The sequence below is a fragment of the Parasteatoda tepidariorum genome, chromosome 8, assembly GCF_043381705.1.
Source record: "Parasteatoda tepidariorum isolate YZ-2023 chromosome 8, CAS_Ptep_4.0, whole genome shotgun sequence".
Classification (NCBI taxonomy): domain Eukaryota; kingdom Metazoa; phylum Arthropoda; class Arachnida; order Araneae; family Theridiidae; genus Parasteatoda; species Parasteatoda tepidariorum.
In genome coordinates, this window is record NC_092211.1 from 91,861,972 (window position 1) to 91,884,677 (window position 22,706).

The window sequence follows — 22,706 nt, forward strand, 5'->3', positions numbered from 1 at the left end:
AGAATCAGCACAAATGGCACTATTTCAAGTAACTTGGATAATTTTTTATTGTTGTTTTCCGAATTATATGGATACAGAAATATATACTATTCCATAACGAAGAAGAATATGCTATAACTATTACAATTCTGTATGTTCTGAATTCATATTTATTCACTGGAATGACGAAAGCAATGTTGACTTCACTTTAATTCGTAATGAATTGAAGACAGAAGAAATGCATTTTACCTTAATACACACATCTGTAACAGTATCCGAAATCGGAAGTCATCAGTTGCAAGTTTGTTGATAATAGAAATTAAAAATTATTGAGGAATTTTTCTTCAAATGTTTGGCGTGTTCTGTTCCTGAAAGATTTACTAATATTCTGGAGATTTTTTTCAAGCTCTTCGGCCTTTCCCTTAGGGAAATTTTGTTTCTTATTTGCTGCTAAAAAATAGCGTCTGATTCAGTCAATGATTTTGATGGAACTAAATAAAAATGTGATAAATTAATGTCTGATATTTACAGGCTCCCGCTAGACGGCTTACTCGAGCGTTGCGATCGCGAATACTAAATCCGTGATACGACCAATAATTAAGAAATCTATTCTCGCTGTTTTTACTTGCTTGTGCTCACCTGACATAAAGAAACTTGCGCGAATTATAATTAAATATTAAAGTGTATGTAATTTACCTATCTAAATGAATAGAGCTACAAGATAGAAAATATCACTGTTGTCATCTTCAAGATATTTGAAAACAGAATCGTTTATAGCAAAATTTAAAACAATGGCTAACTTTTAACCAATCAGAAAATTCCATTTCGATTTTCGCTCATACCGCTGGAACGGCTTTTTGCAGAATGTTCTAATGTCGACAGTGACCTTTCTCGTGTTTTGAACTACCAGTATGCCAAGTTTCATAGCTTTTTGTCGGATGGTTTAGAAGTCTATAAAGGACAAACAGACAGACACACATTCATTTTTATATATATAGATGATGTAATTTATAAAAAAAAATTTAAGTTGAAATAATCAACTTTTTATTAAGAATGAACTTGGATTTCTTCTTTATAAGCATTTCGTGCCCTACTCAGTATATCTCGTCTACTCACTTCCCTTAGTTTAAGGGTCAAAAATTCAATTCCGTCGAAGAAATGCATGCTTATTCAGAAAAAGTGCCTCTTTTGATTGATTTCATAGCTAAATAAGTTATCTGCACTAATGAATTAGCATATATATTAATTCGAATCATTAAGATTGAAACGTGAAAATACGATCATTAGATCAAAAGTTATTCAGGGTATTCAATTTTTACATTTTGTGCACTTAATGACTTGAGCATCTAGCAGCTATTGTCACCTTGAAAAGTACCTTTTTCTACATAGAGTTTGAAATTTTTATTTAAAGGATAATGATTTAAAATTAAAAATTTACATTTCAAAAATAATGGAGTAACGAAAGGTATAATAGACTTCACTGTTTGCTTTTGGTACGTAATAAAGGTTGTCTCAATTTCAAGCGCGGAGATGTTTCTCCTCTTACTGCCGCTCTGAAATGAACTCAGCGTCCGAGGAGGACTACTGAACGAACTGAGGAAGTTCTACTGAACGAACTATACCTATGAGTGCTCATTACAGAATATTTTTAGTTTTTGAGAGTAGTTTTTATTTCTTTATTTGTAATAATTATTCATTCTATTTAATAATTCTGTTTTCGAATAATTATTTATTATATTTTATTATTTAATTTTTTTATAATTTTTTTTAAAATTTTATTATATAATGGTCGAAAAATGGTTTTAACTTTTACACTTTTTAAACTTTGTAGTTTTAAGCTACGCAATTGGAATGAAATCGGTCGAATAGTTTTAGAGTAACAAACTTTTGAAAAAGTAATTTGTTTAAACATTTATACCGTAAAATACCATAGTGACCGAAAGGGGTAAACCAGGCTAAAATGCAATTCCACGAGCCAGGCAGAGGTTGTGAAGAATTAATGCCGTTAACAAGGGCATTCATATGAATAAAACAAGCTGATGTGATTAGGGTTGACATAATTTTGGAATTATTGAAATTGAATTTATGCCAAAGATCCCAACAATTGATGCTTTCTCGCATTCTTGATAATGGACATCGTGTTCATATTAAAGCGTGTCTAATTTGTACAATGTAGTTAACGTCGCCTTGACAAGGAATGTGGCAAATGCCCCAACGGTTAAACAAGCTAATAGGATCTTTAAGAGATTTCGTAAACAGGCCTAAAAAGGACGGTAGATCAGCAATTTTATAACATCTCTCTCTTAAAGATTAGAAGGTCGCTGAATCAACTATAGATAAAGTTCGGAGTTTAAAGAAGAGAAAAGGAAACAAAAATATGACATGCAGAAATTTTCTGAGGTTGATTAGAATTAACATGAGGATGCAAAGAGTCGGATAAACAGAAGTGAAAAGAATGATATTTAATTACATCTAAAAAAGGTAAAGTAAAATTCGTTTCGGAAATAAATTAAATATTGGCGTCAGAAAGTCACTACTAAGACATCGTCAACATATTTTTCCCATAAGAGAATTTATGAACAATTTAAAAACTTTTTCTTATAAAAATGATGCATGAATATGCACAAATGAATGTAAGAGATTGACTCAATTTGTTTCTAGAAATTACTATCGGTTTGAAAAGCAGTTTGCCGGATGCAGGAATTAACCCGCTGCAATTTCACTTGAAACATTTCCTGTAAATGATCGAAATGTTAACTCACCGAACCCTATAGGTTTCCACGAAACACTTTTTAATAATCGCTCGTCTTTACCCTCAAAAGTAAAACTCTTGATTCAGTAATCCTTGTGCTGCTGTATTTTGTCAGTTTTGAGAATCATTTCGTCTGTAAATCATGTTCTCAAATTTATGACCAAAATGTTTCTCGAAAGGGAGACTAGATGATCGAAAATAATGGTTTGAGTGGTGGTCGCGTAATTTATCTGTCTGTCCTTCTCGTTTTGATAGGATGGCATTGATTCAGCTGTTAAAGTGATTATTAGAAAACTACAAGGAAAATATTTTTTTCTTTAGAAAAAATTAAAATGACGAAATATTTTTATTTACTATTGATTAAATTCATTACCTTGAAGAAGTTACACTTGGAGAAGTTGTCACTTAGACGAAATGTTCGCTCGGAGTACATGCGAGGAAACGGTGTCATCAAAAACAAAGAAAGTTTTGTTAATTTTGAGTATTCCTTTCTTCTGTTTCTTCCCTCTCTTCGTACCTTTTCAGAAGAATTTAAGATTAATGGAAGGTGACGAAAAACTTTAGATATCCATGCAGGGAAGTAGGTAAGGTAGAGGTTCAAAAACCCAATTGTAAGTTGCAATTTTAAATATTCTCGCGAACTACTCATTTTTTAAAAAAAATAAAAATTTAAATTTTTTCTCCCTGCTTCTTTTATTGTTTTCATTAGATAAAAACTAAAAACAAAACTTAAAAAATGATTATAGAACATCGATATGAGCCTCTTACTTGTTCAAAAATATAAAATATTTGTTCTTCACTAACAAGGAAGCAATCCTCTTGACGATAGCCTGTCCTTTACTTAGAAAGTAAGCCTTTTTATGATGAGAAAATTTTCACAGCGTCGCTACTTTATCTATATTTATCTTGATAACTGCTTAGGATCATTTTTAAGAGATAATGCGACGTATCTATAGTATGTAGGAGAAGATAACTTTTGAATCTGGTTATAAATGCCTTACAGGGAAAATTCTCTAGAATTTTTGGTCCCCTTTTTAGGATTAAAATGAGATGCAACCAGTGGAAGGACGCGGCTCCTAACTTATAGGTTAGTTTAAAGAAGACTCTCAAATCAGACACTTTCTTGACATTCAGTCAGGAAACTTTAACGAGCTTAAATTTTGTACAAACTTTCTGTTTGTACAATTTTGCTTTTTTGCAACTCTTCCATTTTGCTTTTTATTAACATTTTATACGGTTTTTACTAATAATTTCTTTCTATACATCGTGAAACATTGTTGTGAAAATAATTTAATTAATTTTAAATGGAGTTTTCGAATCGGTTCCAAAACCACCCTCAAAGAATTCATTTGGTGGTAAGATTATATTTAATTCAATTATATATTACTAGGGGGCTATCGCTCGCCAACCCCCGGGAGCTGCTGTCGCAGTTCCCCTGGGATTGCTTCGCAATCATATGCTCGCTTCGCTCACTCGACATACACTTTGCAGTCTAGCTGAGATTATTAACAAATTTAATTTGTAATGAAAGCAAATGGTATTGCAGAAATAGCAATGTATAGCAAGAAAACATTAATGTAAAAATGTGTAATAGTGTTGCTATATGCATTATCATTGCTCATCCAAAACTTCTTTATACACACAATTGTAAATCCTTCGGCTTGGAGCTACTACAGTCACAGATTGAAAAGAACGCACACGGGACAGGGCAACATATAGTTGGCCGTGACTAAAAACTGACTTAGACAGCATCAGGCAGATTTTGTCAAAAGTCTGTCCTTGGGATTTATTGATGGTCATGCAAAACGCTCACCTCAAGGGGAACTGTTTCCGTTTAAATTTAAACGGCATGTTGCTGTCGGAAGGAACCATCGGCGACCGAGGTTTAAAAAAAGTCTTGTTGACGGTATCAATAGTTTTAGTTTCTATTATATTTCCTTGAAGGTTTGTGACAATCAGTCTGATGCCATTGCACAATCCTTGCAATGGTGCCAAGTTTCTCAAGAGCATTACAATGCACCCAATTTTTAGATAAATTTTATGTGGAGGCATACCTGTAGGGGTTAAAGAGTTTAAAAACTCCTCTGGGTAAGTTAGCTGGTCTTGGGGGTAATCGCTAATTATTTTGTCCATTGCTTCATATACAAATTCATCATTAGGCAAGATACTGAGGACTTGATTATTTAGGGTCTGAGATATGTCGTTTGTAGCTGTTAAAATAGCTCTGTCTTTTAAGTGTTGAGGTGTAAAATTTTTAAAATCGATATCTCCATACAATAGTGCAATGGGATCTTGAAGCTCTGGATAACAGATTTCAGGGAGATTTAAAATATCCCCATCCTTGCCATCTTCAACATCCAAAAGCCACTTCGAAAACTCTTTTTCTGTATCCAGATCTCGCATATTTTGTGTGAGAGTCAGTTGTATGAAATTTGACCGAAGATGATGGTTTTTAAGGCAGCTTGCCACAGTCAAGGATCTCGACCCCCGTAAAATAACAGGTAGGACTTGACGAAAATCCCCATCAAGCAAAATGGCTTTCCCTCCAAATGATTCTTCACATTGTGTGATATCACATAGTAATCTTCTGACAGCGACAAAGGCATGAGCATGAGTCATTGGGGCTCCATACCAGATAATCAATTTGGTTTTAAGCAACCTTTCTGCCTCTTTACTCTTAGGTTTTATGTTGGAAGTAGCATTTAATATGATAGGAATTTTAAAGACAGAATGTGCGGTTCTGCCACCATTCAAAAGAATTGCAGCAGTGCCTGTTGAAGCAACGGGTGTTGTTATGTCCCCTTTCCCTCGAATAGTATGCAAAAGAGTAGTGTAAAGAAACGTTTTGCCAGTTCCTGCAGGTCCATCTAGAAAAAACACTTAGAGGAATCTTCGTTATTACTGTAAACAGCTGATGAGACTGTCTCAAAAACTTCTCTCTGCTCGGTGTTAAGTTTTTTTTTATATATTTCTGCATTTTCCTGTTCTTGTAAAGCATCATAGGATGATGGGCCAAACAGTGATAATGAAACTGCAGGAAGTTTCACCTTGTCCAAATTTAAATTGTATGATTGCAGCAATTTATCAATCTCTGATAAAGCATATTGTATGCCAGCACTCCCAGCATATATATGAATAAAATCTTCAGAAAGAGCATCCTTGTGTGTTTCCCAAAGTTGAGGAATATCTTCAACTTCCCCGAATGCACATATTATGGCAAACACCATCCGCAACTGATTAGGAAATTGTGTTTCTGCAGCTTCACTAAATGTCTGGTTCCAATGTTCATCTCCTTCCAGAAGTCCTGTCCTCTTACATGCTTCTTGAAAAGAAGTACCCAGCATTCCGTCCACAGTAAGGATATCTTCAAAACCAACGACTCCTTTGCATCTGAGTAACAACATTCTTAAATAGAATCTTTTACTGTCCTGAACACTAACTACAGGCATTCTTCCAATCACCTGCTGTGATCCTCGCTGGCGCCTCTTCCATTTTGTTCCACTTTTGTCAAAAACGTAGTGATGGGAATGTCAGAGTAAGTGTAGCTGTGAGCTGCATTATCCGTTTTATATAAATCAAAAAAAGCTGTCAAGGTTGTACACTTCATAGCAGCTTGTTCTGCTGCCTGAGCTTCTTGCATACCAATGAACACCATTTGCTGCTGGAGTGGTAAATGAACTACCAGACACATGACTGTATGAGATCTGTCAGACATATTAAATTCACTTAAACACCAAATTGCTTCAGAGTCACTTACATATCTACCATCTAAAAATGTTGTTATTTCATCATGGTCAAGTCTTCCGCTTTCAGTTGTGAGCCTGATAGAAGCAGAGTCATGACCTTTGTAGACATATTTGTAGAGGTACTTAATGCTTTTCACAGAAGCGCATACTTCTACATTAATGTGTGCATTAAATTTCTTAGAAAGCCAGGGATTGTATGGGACAACCCATCTGTTGTCTATTTCATATTTTCCCACTTTGACAGGCTCTTTTGGTCTACGCTGATATACAGGGTATCCGTTAGCATTTTCTTCAATACATTCATTGAATTCCTTAGGAAATTTTTTTGAACACTCCCCATCTCTCATGCACGGGGAATTAGGATTCAAAGGGCCACACGGCCCATGGATCATGCATTTTGTTATGATATCATCAGCAACCTCAGTTGTAGTTGTAGGTTTGTTATATCTCCGCAGATACAGGTTGCCATCCTCCATAAAAACCATCTTTACGGGAACTGTTAGATTATTTTGAACAATTTGATGCATCTTGGTGAAAGAATCTGCAAAGGGATTTACTTGACGCAACATATCATCCAACTTTTTCATAACGATTTCTGAACACCCTTCGTTTCTTCCCTTTCTTCTCTCTGTAGCCTTGCTCGAGTCATATATATATATATAACTGTCGGTATCCAGAATTGTTTTCCCTGCCAGCATAAAGTGGGACACCATATGGTAGATCTGGTCATGGATTCGAAAAGAGTATGGCCTATGGCCCAGTTCCTGGAGGGGCCTTTATTTGGGCTCCCATAGAAGCAAAAGCAAAAGCAGCATTGTATTCCCTTATGTGAGATCGATAATTTTTTGAGTCCGAGGAATTGCCGGTCAGAAGATCTTGGAGTAGAAAAGGAAGAGTGCCAAGATCTGGCAACTGTACTTTACCACCATGGCAACATTTCTTATAACGTTTGCTACAGTTTTCCTCCTTCTTCCAATACAGTGCAGAACAATATTGGCAATTTTCAGTCATCGACCCGCAATCATGCTCCGTTAGTAACGCTATATCGCAAATGCCGATACCACGATCACGTGCTGCACGTCGCAACCTGTCCGCCTCTACGCGATTGGCACGGCGATAGCTGGCTTCCTCGGAAGTTTCACTCTCTCTAAGAATTCTTCGACGACTGTTATTGCAATAATACTTCACAGCTCTTCTTAAATCCATCCTTAATTCTTAATCAGAAACACATCATTAAAAGGAAGAATGCTTTGGTGTTTTCAAAACGTAAACAAAACAAAGCAAACGTTACCACCAGCGGAAAACAAATACAGCGAAATTTGGGAGCCACTACTTCACAGCTCTTCTTAAATCCATCCTTAATTCTTCAATCAGAAACACATCATTTAAAGGCAGAATGCTTTGGTGTTTTTTTTTAAAACGTAAACAAAACAAAGCAAACGTTGCCACCGGCGGAAAAGAAATACAGCCAAAATTTGGGAGCCATGTAAGAGAATTATATATATCAGATGATGTATGTAAATGCTAAAACTGGAATGGATTTAAAGTTGCAATATATTTCATAAGTTGGTTCTCTCTATGGTTTTTGTAATCGTGATGTTGTTATAATTATTACGAAATGATAATTCTAAAAAATAAAAAGATGCTAAATTTTACAAAAGTAGTAATTCTAAACGCGTAATTGTTTAAGAAAATGAAATAAATTTGTATTCTATCATCAAAGTAATAAATATACAAAAATAATAAGCTGCCGGTTGACAACTGAAAATCTGTTCTTATTTAAATACTTTAACGTAATGTATAATATAAAATTAACGTATTTGAGTTATTTATAAAATTAAAAATGAAGTTATTAAATACATAAAATGAAATAAGTTATTTTAAATTCAATATTATATTCAATGAAATTGGGTTGCAAAGGAAATTTACTTTAGACTAAAGTAAGGTGTTTTTTTTATATATATATTAGATACAATCGTACATTTTAAGTTTTTAAATTTGAGCTATTACATTTTACTAATAATTTCGTACATTTTAGGGTTTTAAATTTAACAGTTTTAACAAAGTTTTTAAATTTGAGCTTAAACAACGGCAATTGCTCAGAAGTTTTGATTTGAAGAAACATGCGTAATGATTGTAGGAAATAATTTTATCAATCACAAATGATAATTTTTTTAATTTTCAATAGAAAATCCCTTTAAGAGAAATAAAACAAAAGTTATTTTTTTAGAAATCCGATATTTCAAATTTCGAAACAAGTATTTATCATTATATTCTTCTCTGGGAAATATGTATTTGGAATAAACTAAATTTTTGATTGAAAAGAAAAGCACTATACAAATCTAAGACTCACAATATATTATATTCATCCTCTGTAGCAGTTTTAATAAAACTTACGCAGTCCTATATCTATATTAAAAAAACAAAATACAAAATATCACAATAAATGATGAAAATGACTATTCTACTCTAAAAACAAATGGTATTGCGTTCTCAGTGAAAAGCAATCAAATGGAGTTAAAATCAAAGTCTGGTGTTAAAATAATAGAGAAAGCAAACAAAATGAAAGAAACAAAGTAGCTAATGTTGCATATATAAAAATCGTGAAACACGTATATACCTAAAAAAAAAAGATAAGTCGTACGATGTACGAAAAATTTCAATATATATAACAAATGTATTTCAATAAAAAAAATTCCAAGTTAAAAATAAGATCATAAAAATATTCTTTTTATAGTATTTAACGTTTATTCCTGGCAATAATTTAGTTGCATTGAATTATTTTTATACCGAACACAACTGAAATTAAATAACTAATGACAAAATTAAAAAGCATTTGTCATACAAAATTTCATTAAAACTGTTATCAGCTGTAAAATAAGTTTTTTATTCTCTTGTATACTCTTTTTAAAAGTTACTAATTAATGATTAGTCATATATTTTTAAAATCAATGGGTGTTCCCTTAAAGTTGAATGAGTTTCAGAGATGGGAGATAACATTTGTTTTATCTAAAATTCTAATCTTACCTTTTCTTTGCATAGAAATAGAGACACCAATCAAATGTCCCTTAAATCAACGTTTTATCTTGCCTAGAATTTTGTTAGAACATTTTTATTAAATCGAAAATATTTTTTAACAAGGAAATTGTAAGTAAATTAAGGATTCAAACCTAAACTTTTTCAGGATTCAAACGAAAGGGGTTATTAGAAATGGATTGATTCCAAAATGATTCGACGGTAGGTGGCGAATTTATCTTTAAAAAGAAATTTTTTCTAAATTAATACAAAATAAACGTAAATTGTTTTTTTTTAAAGAAAGAATGATAACTAAAATAAAGTTTCTATTTGCTTCGAATCAAAAGATTTACTATAGTAAGAGTTTTGGCAATGAAATTTTTTAGTAAGACATCCAAGGGGTAATTAGAACATACACTGGCTTCAGTTCGATTTAAAACAGAAAACTTATAAAAGTCTTGTTATTTTATTAGTCATAAAAAAATTTAAAAATCATGTTGTAAACTAAAGTTACTTTTAAATACATGTTTTTTGTTATTGCAGATAATTGATAGAAAACCAACGTTCATTTCATTTATCCTCATGGTGTCATATTAAATTAATAGATTTTCTAATACAGTTTGAAAATAAAATTCAATTTTAAATTTACATTACAAAGCTTTGGATAGTTAAACGTTACCAATTTCCATTTAAAAACCTGTAAAGGATAAATATTAGACACCTGTTTTGAATTTAACCTCACTTCACTTTGTTAATTTTAAATTTTTGAACGACCCCCATGGAAAAGTTATACCTACGCTTCATGCAAACCATAACTTTTAAAATAACCCCGAAGTTTTCTCTATTGATAGGTACGTATTTTATTTGCGTCACGCTAGAGCTGCACAATAGACTATGGTTGACGGTATGGGAAACATTCTTGAGGATGATCCTCTGCAGAGGGGATAGCTCCCCTGCTGTGGCATCCCGACTACCTACTCTCGATGTTGAGCACTTTACGGTAGAAAAGTTTAAGAAGGACCGATACCGCGCACCCTCGGTCTCAACGCAGGTTGATCAAAGTGGTCACCCACCCTCTAACTGACCGCAGTCAGTGATGCTTAACTTTTACTGGGAACCGTGTTTTTACGATCTGTCCACTGCCGCTCTATTGGACAAGAAGTCGTTTATTCATTTTATGAGAAGAAAACTGTTGACAGAGGTTATTGACCAAATGTAAATATTTGCCTCACCTTTGTTGCAAATCCAATCAAACACCGGCTTTGAAGCGTGTTTTCTCCCCCACGAACAGATAGTATCAGAGTACCTCTTTTCTGAATATTAATTAAGGTAAATACTTAAAGAGAAAACGAAACAGTTAAAAATTTCCACCAATCACGCGCCTTATACATTATTTTCATATTTTGTTTTGATCCAGGAACTACTTTAACTTCTATATTTAGTTGAGAAACACAGGAGGAAAAAATTTAGCAAGGGGATAATTTTTTTAAATTTAATCGGAAGATACTTACGCTGTAACTGATGTACGCATTCCAAAAAATAATGACGACGTTAAATGCAATCAATAATCCATTTAATTTGAATGGCTTTAATGGTTTCATAATGAGTGGACCCAATACTTTTACGATGAGTAGATAGGCAAAGACAATGGCGAGAGGATAATGTATACGGCCTATACGATCCGCGTAGTCAGCCTCTGAAAAACACATTCATTTATTGAACAACATAAATAAAAGTACAGAAAAGAACCTTCTTCAGTGTCTATGTTGAGACACTGAGGAAGGTATTTGCTTTATGGAACTAAATATGTCCCATACTTTATGCGTGTTTTACTAATATTGTTTTTCACTTTATTCATACGTAGCACAAAATATGTTATTTTTCCCACCAAATGCTAACAGTTAAAAAAGAAATGAATGTGTTTTTGTACGAAACTAAAGGAAAGAAGAAGAAACTGCAAAAATAGCATTTTATTGATCAAAAAAGCATGAAACCAGTGGTTGGAAATAGAGAACTACAAATACATAGTTCTGTAGTCGCTACTTTTTTTCGTAGTTTTTAATGTAGTGAGCAATCCAAAAACACAGTAGTACCTACTCTAATTTTTTGAATTTGATGGGTGCGCAGGAAAATGCTGTTGCAACTGACCTTTAACGGAAATTACGTAATTAAAATCACGTGTAACTACTATTTAAACTAGTCATTACGAAAAATAGATTATTAATTACTTTCGTCGCCCTTTCAAACGGGAATGCACACTTGTGATGCAAACATGTTATTTCGAAGAAATGGAACGTATTTTCGATGTATTTAATATCTCAGGGGAAATTTTAGAAAAAGCATTAAGCAGTACAAAATAGCAATTATTTGATAATTTTGTTTATCTTAAATTAAATATTCGCTGTCTAAAAAGTCATAAAGCGTTGGAAGTGAAATCAACAAATTCGAAAAAAAAAAAATTTGGAATAACCAACTGGCTCATTAATAAATATTTCTTAGTTATTCTCTTTTAATTAATGTGAACCAATTTCTTATTCAAAACCATTTTGAACATAGATTTAAATTAAGTTCTCCAGCAAACTTCGTCGCCTTAAAGTAGCAAAGTATTCACTAATTCCAAAGTAGTTTGCAGTGACTACATTTAAAAAAAAAATTCGTCTTAGTGAACCACAGTTGTAACAAAGTAGTTGTAGCTGTAGTAATGTAGTTTTTCTGATAACTGAATTAAACATTTCCACTTTCATGCAGATAAAATTAAGCACTTAACGTATATTGATGTTTAATGCAATTAGAATGAGAATTCGAAATTTATTTTTAAAGGAACAAAGAACAAAATTTTTAAGAAAACTTGAACTTCTTAAAGAACAATATTGTTTTTCAATCTTTGAAACATGCTTAAAAACTATCAATTTCGCCAAATTAGCTTCACACTTACATCAAACTCTGCACATCAACGGAACCCACTTTATAAATGAGCATATCAATTAACTATTAATTATTTAGAAACTATTTTATGAGAAAACATTGTTTTATTTTAAAATTAGGTTTCATGTCAGACAGTGTTGAATATAGTTCTGGTGTATGCAATCTAATCTAGCGGAATCTAGTCTAATTCTGGTGTATGTATAAACTTTAAGGGCTGAGAAGAAAAGGACAAAAAATAAGCAATTAAAATGGAACGATGTATCTTTATTAATAAATTTGGTCATTTCATTAAATGGTGAATAAGGTTCGTTTATAAATACATGTCTTTATCATTCAATCATATATACATTTATGCCTTATTTTCCTTATCATAAGGTACAATATTCAATCAAACTTGATACTATAAAATATGATTTTTTTTGTTACTAAAAAAGGGATAGTAAAATTATCTTTATCACTAAAAAGATTTTGAAACTTATCGAAGTCTAATAAATACTAGATTAGTATTATCTAAATTGAAGTGGTTTCGAAATTAGGAAAACTCTGAACTGCCTGAATATTTTTGGCGAACATAAAGGAATCAGAAATTGTTGAAGCAACTGTGAATGACCGAAATGAGTGAATGTTGATAATCACACGGTAGCTTTGGAAAATGTCCGAAATATATATATAAAGATCTAGTTAAGTGCCCTAAGTGCTTTGAGGTCAAGTGCCCAGTATGCATGTAACACTCCGAACACTGATGTTTTTCCTCAGCAAATATTAAAATATAATAATATCTACGAGCAAAATAATAGGATATAACCAATATTTTGGACATTCACCAAAGCGACTATGTGATTGTCGACATTCACCTCTTGATTTCGGTCATTTACTGTAACACGTACATGCATTTAAATGTTGTTGTTTTTTATATTTACTTGCATTTTACTAAAATAAGTTCATAAAAAACCAATACTAAAACAATAATGGTTTATCAGATTGAATATAAATATAATTAAAAGTTTCAAAAATCATAGCTGGTAAAAAAACAAATGTTCCAATTCTTGGTGAACTTTTTCACGGAACCTTAGGGTTCTGTGTGACATCTTTTGAAAACCGCTTGTGTATAGTATACAAACTTCAAGCAGTTCCTCTACATAATAATGGTTTGGTAATTCTGAATAATCAGGATAATCTTTTTAAGTAAACGATGGGTAGTTAAGAATGATGTAATATGGACGTAACATTCACGTGAACAAGCGTCATTGCAACATACCATTATCCCATATTATTGAGACTTAATGGGTCATTAATAATAGTCGACTGGGAAAAAACATCAGTGTATGTAATGCTAAGTTATGACCCTCTAGGGAGAAGACAGCAGTTAAGGAGTAACGGAGTCATGTATACCATGATAAACAAATCTATGGGAAATACCGATCAATGGTCATCTATGAAGGGAATACCGAGCAAGTGCTTACTGAACAATGGTCCATACATCTTTATTACCCGGTTAAGCCGATAACCGCGACCTTTCTTGTGAAGTACAAGAAAGTATTTTGAGCATGCAACATGAAATAAATATATTTCACTCTTTGTCTTTTTGCATTGCCTGGACATTGTATACAATGTCAAATTTCCCCCTTTGCTATTAATGTATTTTAGAAACATTATGTAGATTGGGAATACTATCACTTATTTATACTATACTATCACTTTGAATTATCAGTTATAATTTATTAAATAAAAAGGTATTTTAAAAAAAAATTGAAAAATTCTTTTTGCTGAATCTTAACTAATGAACAAACTAATCCTTTACTCACGTGTATTTAGAAATTTTTGAACCTAGCTAAAATTAAAAATAGGAGATTGCATCATTCAACCTACTGCGTCCTGTCTAATAATGATAATTTCTGACTCAATTAGAGGCCGTTTAAAAGGATATACTTCGGGTTGAGAGAATAATGACTTACCAGTGCTGAACAGGAAGTGCTGAACAGCGTCGTATTTTTTAGAAATCATGTGCGCCATAGCAGGTTTCTCAGATATTCCGGCTGTATTCAGATCTAAAAAAAATCATTAAAAAAAATCATTATAAAAAAAATCACGATCCTACTGAATTGAATCCAACGGCAAATGAAACGTAACATAAATTGTCTGTTTGAAATAAAGGAAAAGTTTGTTTAGGGATCTATAGGTACTATTAAGCTAGATTACACTGCGATGTAAAAAAAGTTGAACCCTGACTTCATTCAAGAAGTTTCTTTTATAAAATAACACAATATGTTTCTAGTTTTCACACCCTTCTCCTAAACCGATTTCTGAGCGGGGACAGCTTTCTTTCCTTATGTGTTCATCACTTTTCGATACTTTAAATGCTTATGTACATAAAAAACTAAAATTTAACTTAGCAAAATTGAATGCGAGACTTGTTAACAATATGTAACTTCATATCATGTAAGAGTTCAAATTGCAAGTGGTTTTTTAAATTTTATCTCTTTGTGGTTTTTTAAATTTTATCTTATCTGTTTATAGTGGTTTTTTAATTTAAAAAAAAAAAACTTTGAATGTTATGATTTTTAGGCAATATCTACTAGCTTTTTCAATTTTTTAATTACATTTACTCATTTTTTATCCTTTGACATCAAATAAAGCGGGAGCTTGTAAAATGAAGATCATCAGGAAAAATAAAATTTTCTGCAACAATGGTAAAACCGTCATTAGTTAAAGCAAAAGAAATTGAAAAAAATTCTCGTTAGAACCAATTAAAATTCGCAATAATTAGAATCTCAAAAAAAAAAAAAAAAAAATGAGCTAGTGTTAAGTAAATGAATGAAAATGGACTTTCAACTAGTCAAATTTCAACTCTGTAGTCGCAAGCTGTCAATCGCCTCACCTGGCATTTTTTACTACAAATTTAACAGCTGATAATTCTTGAACTAAAAATCGAATAACATTTTTTTATATGCCATTGTATTACTTGGATAACTTTTTCATAGTTTCGTCAATTCTAGTTTCAAAGTCTCATAATATTTTTGCAGAAAAACAAAAATGTAAGGTAAAGTTGAACACCGTACGATTTTTTTTAATAGAGAGAGACTTTGGAATGCGTAGCAATGAACAAGAATATACTTTGTGCTTATTCGATGGTTATGTTTGTCTGCGGTATCTAAAAGCTATGTCGTATCTGTTGTAACTCCGGAACAATTTGTGCTAGAAAGTTGGAGATCGACTACAAGCAGTAATTTTTTACCTAAAAAAATTTCCCTTTAGTTAGTCCGTGCTGGAAAGATTTTTTTTTTCCTTCTCATTAGTTTACCATCAGTCATTCTTACAAATTTAACTGTTTCGGAGCATGTTCTCTTATGTCTGGTCCCCGATCCGAAAAAAATGTTTAAATAGCATTAGTAATTGTTATAAATCTAAATGTGAACGATTCTGTTAAGTTTTTCTGAGTTTCGTTGTTTAATTATTTTTTACAAACTTATTGATCAACGTGGATGGCTTGTGGATCGATGACGTCACCCTACTAATATTTCTAAAGACCATCTGACCACCACGAGTTTATTTCGTTTATAGTTGAGTTTTTAAAACTCAATTCTACAGAATAAACAAGCTGTATTCAAAGTTAAGAGAGAAAAGGTGCTGATTCATTCAGGAGAACCATCAGATGAAAATATTAATTGTGTCAATTTTATGCATTATTTCGGATCAGAGTCTGTAGTTGAAAGAGTGGATTTATCATTTCTTTCATAGTCCCATTTTTGAACAATTTTGCTTGAAAAATACTACGATGTGAAAGTATCTGTACAATATTTATGAAACGAATTTTAAAATCTACTCTCGAACCAGCTTGTCGTCAAATTCAGGTTTTATAATTATAAATACGTAACAAAACAATTACTGTGTTATTTAAAACTTTCAGAAACTGATTTTATTTCAAACAAAAATAGTTTTATCCGATCAGTTTGAAGTGTGTCGTTTAAAACTTTAAAAATGCGTTGAAAAAAAATTTCTGAATAAATTTTTTTGCAAGAGCGGATTTTTACGAGCTGATGGAAAATCAGAGAATTAACTTTAAATATGCTAATTTATTAATGCTAATAATAATTTATAATATTACGAACACAAAAACCTGCATTCATTGAATTTCTTTTCTTTCCATGAGTTTTGATTTCTCATGAAAATATGAGTGAAGTAGTCTGAACCTTGAAAGACATGTTCGGAGAGTGGTCGAAAAATCAAATTCCTAAATTAATTTTATTTCCATTTTTTTGAGTTAGCGAAATAAAAAAATTTGTTCACTCGAACTCTGATAAAACTCGATTATACAAAGAAAATTTTATGCAAATGAAATTATTTTCAATTTTCCTTGATTATTTTATTTAATAAATGATCGGAAATTTTTTGAAAAGTTAAGCATACAAAATCTTACCTCATTGTAGGCTATGGAAAGCTAAAATAAAAAATTTCTACGAAAATCGGTCAAATAGATTACAAGACACCAGATTTTAAATAGGTGACTTATTTTATATTTTAAACCTCAGGACCTATTTGAGCGGATTTGTTCAAAATTTTTATTGTAACATTTAAATCTACATTATTCAAACCGATGTAAAAAAACTGTCTAACTTTCAATTAGAAACTTTTTCGAATTCTTTTTAAGCAAAACAGCATTTAAAAAATGATTATTGAAAATTATTTTTTACGTGAAATAATGGTTGGATAAATTTATTTTTTTAATTGTGTTTAAAAACTCTTTTAATTCGTTTGAACCGTATATCTCAATGGTAATATCATTCCGTAAATATTAAATAAAAATTTATGCGTATTGACATTACCGATTTTCCAAAAATTTGCGTATAATTTACGGGGAATTCTACACTGATGTGCAAAACTTAAGCAACAAGTGGTTTTTCGGCCACAGCTCCCCAACAAAGTATAAGATATCCATGAAATTGCAGTATAATGTGCACGTAATTCAGTAGAAAGATTATTTGTATGTAAAATTTTAGAAATAAAACGTCGTAGGTGATGTAAGTGTACGTAAACCTTATGGATCAGCGCGCAGGTCAAAGCTGTGATAAAAGGATGAGGAGCACCGTAGTTAAAGACATTCGCTGCAACTGCAAGTGATTTGTTTTGTGAAACATGTCAAGAAATCATTTAGACGACTTTACTCGAGGAAGAATGATTGGGAAGCTTGAGGAGCGGCGTAGTGTGACCAGTGTCGCCAAAGAGTTCGGGATCAACAAAAGTGTTGTTTCTCGTGCTTGGAATGCCTTTAAAACTACTGGTTCAGCTGTTCGGAAGGTTGGTGGTGGCCGTCCAAGGAAAACAACACCAAGAGATGACCGTTACATTGTCCTCCAGGCGAAAAGAAACCGTTTTCAGTCAGCGAGCGCCATATCTCAGCAACTGTGCACAGCCACAGGACGACAAGTATCAAGATTTACAGTGGCCAGACGCCTCCACAAAGGTGGCTTATTTGCTAGACGTCCTGAACGCTGCATACCTTTAAAAGTTAGCCATCGGCGGCACCGTTTAGAGTGGTGCAGAGAACACGAAACCTGGACACCTCATCAATGGAGTCGCGTCCTCTTCACAGATGAGAGTCGTTTTAGTGCTACAAGCGATTCTCAACGTCAGTTGATCTGGAGAGAGGTTGGAGCTCGATTTCATCCCAATAACATCGCGGAAAGAGATCGTTACGGTGGTCCTGGAGTTGTCGTCTGGGGTGGCATTATGTTGAACGGGCGGACTGAGCTTCAGATCTTCGACCGAGGTTCTGTAACTGGAGACCGCTACTGCAATGAGGTAATCCTACCCCATGTGCGTCTGTTCCGAGGGGCCATTGGACCAGACTTCATTTTTATGGATGACAATGCCCGGCCACACCGTACTGCTAATGTTCAAGAGCTACTGGAAAGTGAAGATATCACACGAATGGATTGGCCAGCTTACTCTCCAGATCTAAATCCCATAGAGCATGTGTGGGATGCATTAGGGAGACGTCTTGCGACACGACAGTATCCTCCTGGTAACACCCATCAGCTGAAAGATGCGTTAAAGGAGGAATGGAGACGTTTACCCCAAGAACTCCTGGATAATCTGGTGCTTAGCATGGAGAGACGATGCCAAGCAACAATTACAGTAAGGGGAGGGCATATCCCATACTAGGGAACATCTGCCAGTTGTACTTACGCTTCTTCAGGCAATCATGTGTAACGCCACTATATGTCAAATAAAGCCTTTTTTTGTTCCTTACCCTACTTTAAGTTTTATATTCATTTCTGCGCCACTATTCTTTTACCATCGTTTAAGTACAAAATAATGTACATCATATTCAAATTTCACGTCAATCGGATGATTTCTTGATTGAGTAATGACAAAAAACGCACTTGTTGCTTAAGTTTTGCACACCAGTGTAGAAAAGGCTGATCAATTCGAATTCTGTTCCTGGTTGATACCCACCACAGTGCTGATACAGATCCTGGTAGATGGGTTAGAATCCTTTAGCCGTCTACCCAACCGTGTGTGGTTTCCGCTCCCATCACCCCATGTAACGCAAATGTGAATTCTTGAAAAGGTCCTCCGCGAAGTTTAGTTTGTCGAAATTCTTGATCTAGAAGGGTTTTTTTGTGTTCTAGGTTGGATTCAAAATTGCAATAACGATACGGAGTTGATTGTCATAAATTCAAAATTGGGTCGGCTGTTCAACGCATGCTCTAAAATAATACCGCAAGTGATCCTACATCTTCATCTTGGAATAAAATGCATATAAATTCTTTAAATTATTTACTTTTGGTCCCGGGTTTTTCACTGAAATTTATACCCTTTTTCGTTGGAATGAGAGATAATATTTTCTCATCATTAATTGATATTTTTGATACATATTATGCTACAACAAATTCATACGCAGTATGATGAAATTATAAAAATTTCTGAGTAACGACATAACAGTGTCAGTCGGACCTAAAATCTTTTAGTCTGCAAACTATTATTTTAAAAATTAGATTTAATTTAACACAGCAGAGTAAAATGCAGATAAAATTATGCATAAAAAATGTTCTTACAATTTTTTTATTTTTCTTAAAGTAGAACAATTGAAGTTTTAAAAAATGTCTTTCTTTATTTTTCAGAATCCCACTATACTTGAAGTATATTATATAGAAATTCTGAAAATCATAACTTTTCGTTTGCTCATGCATATATCTGCAGATTGCAAAATTTTTTAAGAACCTAAAACAAATGTTAATTGGGTAGGTTTAGGAGTTAAAAATCATTTTTCGTTTTCCCTCTTCTTTTTTTAAATCTAAGATGAAAAATAATCAGCTACTTTGTTGGATGATTTCTGTTCCCTAAAGAGATGCTAATTTACAATCCAATGACCTTTAACGACTTACTCTCCTTATTTTTGGAGTGGCTGTTGTCGATCGCATTTAATTATTGTAAAATTTGTTACCTGAACTAAAAAATCATGTTTGCCGTCATTATAATTCACATACTCTTTACAATGGAAAGTATTTTGAGCCTATTTTAATATAAATAAAATATATATGGATGCAAAGATTAATTTTGGTATTCAAATAATGAAATAGTGGAACCAAATTAGGTAATCGTGTGTCGATAGTAAATAAATACAAGTAAATACGAAATAAATACAAAAGGAAAGAATATACATTCCGAAAAATAAATAACTGAATTTAATGTGATTGCAGTTGTTGTTAGTTATTGATTTCAGATGTCAAACCAGTTACAGTTACAGCAGGAGCAAGTTTATATCTTTATAGAGATGGATAATGTAGTATCATATAAGTAAATTGCCTTCGCATAAAGAAGATGTTCTTTTCTAGATTTTGACCAGAATTGGTATATTTTCATTTTCTATTGATTTATTCGTCTATTATTAAGTCGGAGAAGGGGTCTTTATTTTATGCGATATATAGCAAATTTAATTTAATGTTTCGCAAACCTGCTGTTGATACACAATCATGCAGCGTCATTTTTTGGTTTTTATCTTGTTTTACAGATAGAGATGCATCTTTTCAAGTAACAAGTTCTTTTTTTCGTGACAAGTTTCGTAAACTTTAAAAATAAATTCTAATAATTATCATAAATTATAAAAAATGAATACTACTAAAATAAAAAGTAAAATACATTAGATACATGAACACTATATGAATAAAATAGATATATGAATATAACAATAATCTTACCTAGGTACAGCTCCTCTCTGAATAGCCTTGAAATGAGGACACACTTTCTTTTCGTGGCTACTTATATTATCTAACCCCCTTCTTCCTTTATCACTATCATTAGTGTATAGATCGCCTTTAAAAAAAAAAAAAAGAGGAAGCAACGTTTTCTTTTTTTTTTCTTTTTTCAACACCATTGAGTAACTAATATTAAACAGGAAACTTTAACCAGGAAACTTTAAACAGGAAAGAAAAATATTTAATTTTCGTATTTATATTGGATTCATTTTTCAGAAAAACTGATGAAAGTTTAAAATAAAATAAAAATCGATGCTGATATCTTATTAACAATATGATTTTTATGGGAAGAAAGGGGAGAGAAACAACATATTTGGACAATGTTTCGGATATAGTCTTAAATTCGAGTAGTTATGGCTCCTCATACATATTTTTAGAGTTTGTGAAAGTTATCGTGAAATTAAAATCACTCAGTGTAAAATTAAATGGAAAAATAAAAACACGTTGTTTATAAAAACCTTAGCTATTGTCCTATTCATTTATTCGGCTCATTGGTATGGAACTAAGAATTCAGAAGTTGAAAGAATGTGCGAGGTTGTAGATGTGTGTATAATCTTGTAAATATTCTGATACTAAATATCTCTGACGGACGCAAAATTAACAGTTTGATTAAAAAATTTGGAAGTTGCGTATTTATGTAATGTAATTTAGACAGAGTAATAACGCTTAATCTATTTTTTTTAAGGAAGACTTGGTTTAGCGACTTATTTGCTTATTTTGTGATCATCTTGTCGATCCTTTTGGCACCAAAGAGGTAGTTTTTGAAAATTCGAGTTTCAAAGCGATAGGACTCATATTTACGGAGTTATACGAGAATTGTGTAGAATCATGTCGAAAGTTCCGGAGTTTTTGTAGAAATACTTGTTGAGCCACCGATAGATGGCAGCGTTTATTGTTAATTAAATTGTAACCGCAATTGTAAAAAGATATTGTTAAAAAAGAGACATCTACGCTTTTTGAATGTAGTAGTAGTAGTTGTAGCTGTAGTAGCTTTTTGTCCTATATATCTTATGTTATAATATATTCTTTTATTGTCACTTACCCCTTTGTAATTATTGAGTAGTTTTCCTGTTTCTCAAGAAAACGAGAAAAATGATAAATTCACTAATAGTTTAGATAAATCTTCGGCGTACTTCATAACCCATTAGAATTACTTAAACTCGAAAAGAGAAAGTTTTCTCGCCAAGCCTATATAAATAGGAGTATTATGCAGCGCAAGAGAGATAATTAGTCTGCTTGTGACTGTTCTAGTGAGTTTATTGAATCTCCTGAGGTTACAAAGCCTGCGTTTTCTTGTGTACTACACTGCTGTTTGAGCTGTAATGGAGTGCTAGTAACATTCTGGAAGATTCTGCTAATAAATTTTTGGAGTCTTAAGGACTGTTTTGGTCATCTCCAATCGAAACGGACCCCTACGCTCGGTACATTTTTAGGGTCAGAAACGGGGTTGGAGTGAATGCCAATCACAGGATCAGCGGCTACGGATAAGTGGATGGAGATCTCTCAGAAGAGGAAGGCCAAGAGGGACGCAAGTCAAGAGAAGATGGCTTCCAGCCAAGACAAGATGCAGTCCAAGATGGACGCTACTACAGAAGATATGAAGGCTAAGTTAAACGCCGAACAGGAGCAGCTAGAAGAGATAAAGGCCATAATGGATGCCGGACAAGTAGAAGATAAGAAAGATCCTGTGTAAATGAAATGCTTCAAGCAAAAAGAATTAAGAAGCTGTGGAAATTAAAATATATTCAGTAGAAGAAGAATTTTCAGAGATAAAAGAAAGAGTAGGTAAAATTGAGAAAGATTTTGATAAGAAAGGGGATTCGAAAATTTAATGCTGGAAAAAGGGATTAGAATTCAAACCAGTTACTGAGGAAACTAAATTTATGTTTTGCAACATCTCAAGGTGTTATCAAACCTTCCTCTTTTGACGGGAAATCCTCTAGACTCCATATTAAACTCAACTCTCTATTGTCGATGAACTAACATATAGAACTCAACGGCCTTTCATCTTGCGGCTCCTTTACGAGGAGA

General features: G+C 32.7%; 1 protein-coding gene across 1 annotated transcript in view; it reads right to left on the reverse strand.

The window, feature by feature from the left end:
• Window positions 1-20,733, reverse strand: part of LOC107443297 (very long chain fatty acid elongase 4-like) — a gene marked incomplete at its 3' end in the record, with an annotated part of 27,510 nt that extends 6,777 nt beyond the window's left edge. The window contains 3 exon segments of the mRNA XM_071184712.1: window positions 11,004-11,188; window positions 14,373-14,465; window positions 20,619-20,733. Coding sequence (XP_071040813.1) covers window positions 11,004-11,188; window positions 14,373-14,430 — 243 coding nt within the window.
• Between the last annotated feature and the right edge of the window lie 1,973 nt (window positions 20,734-22,706).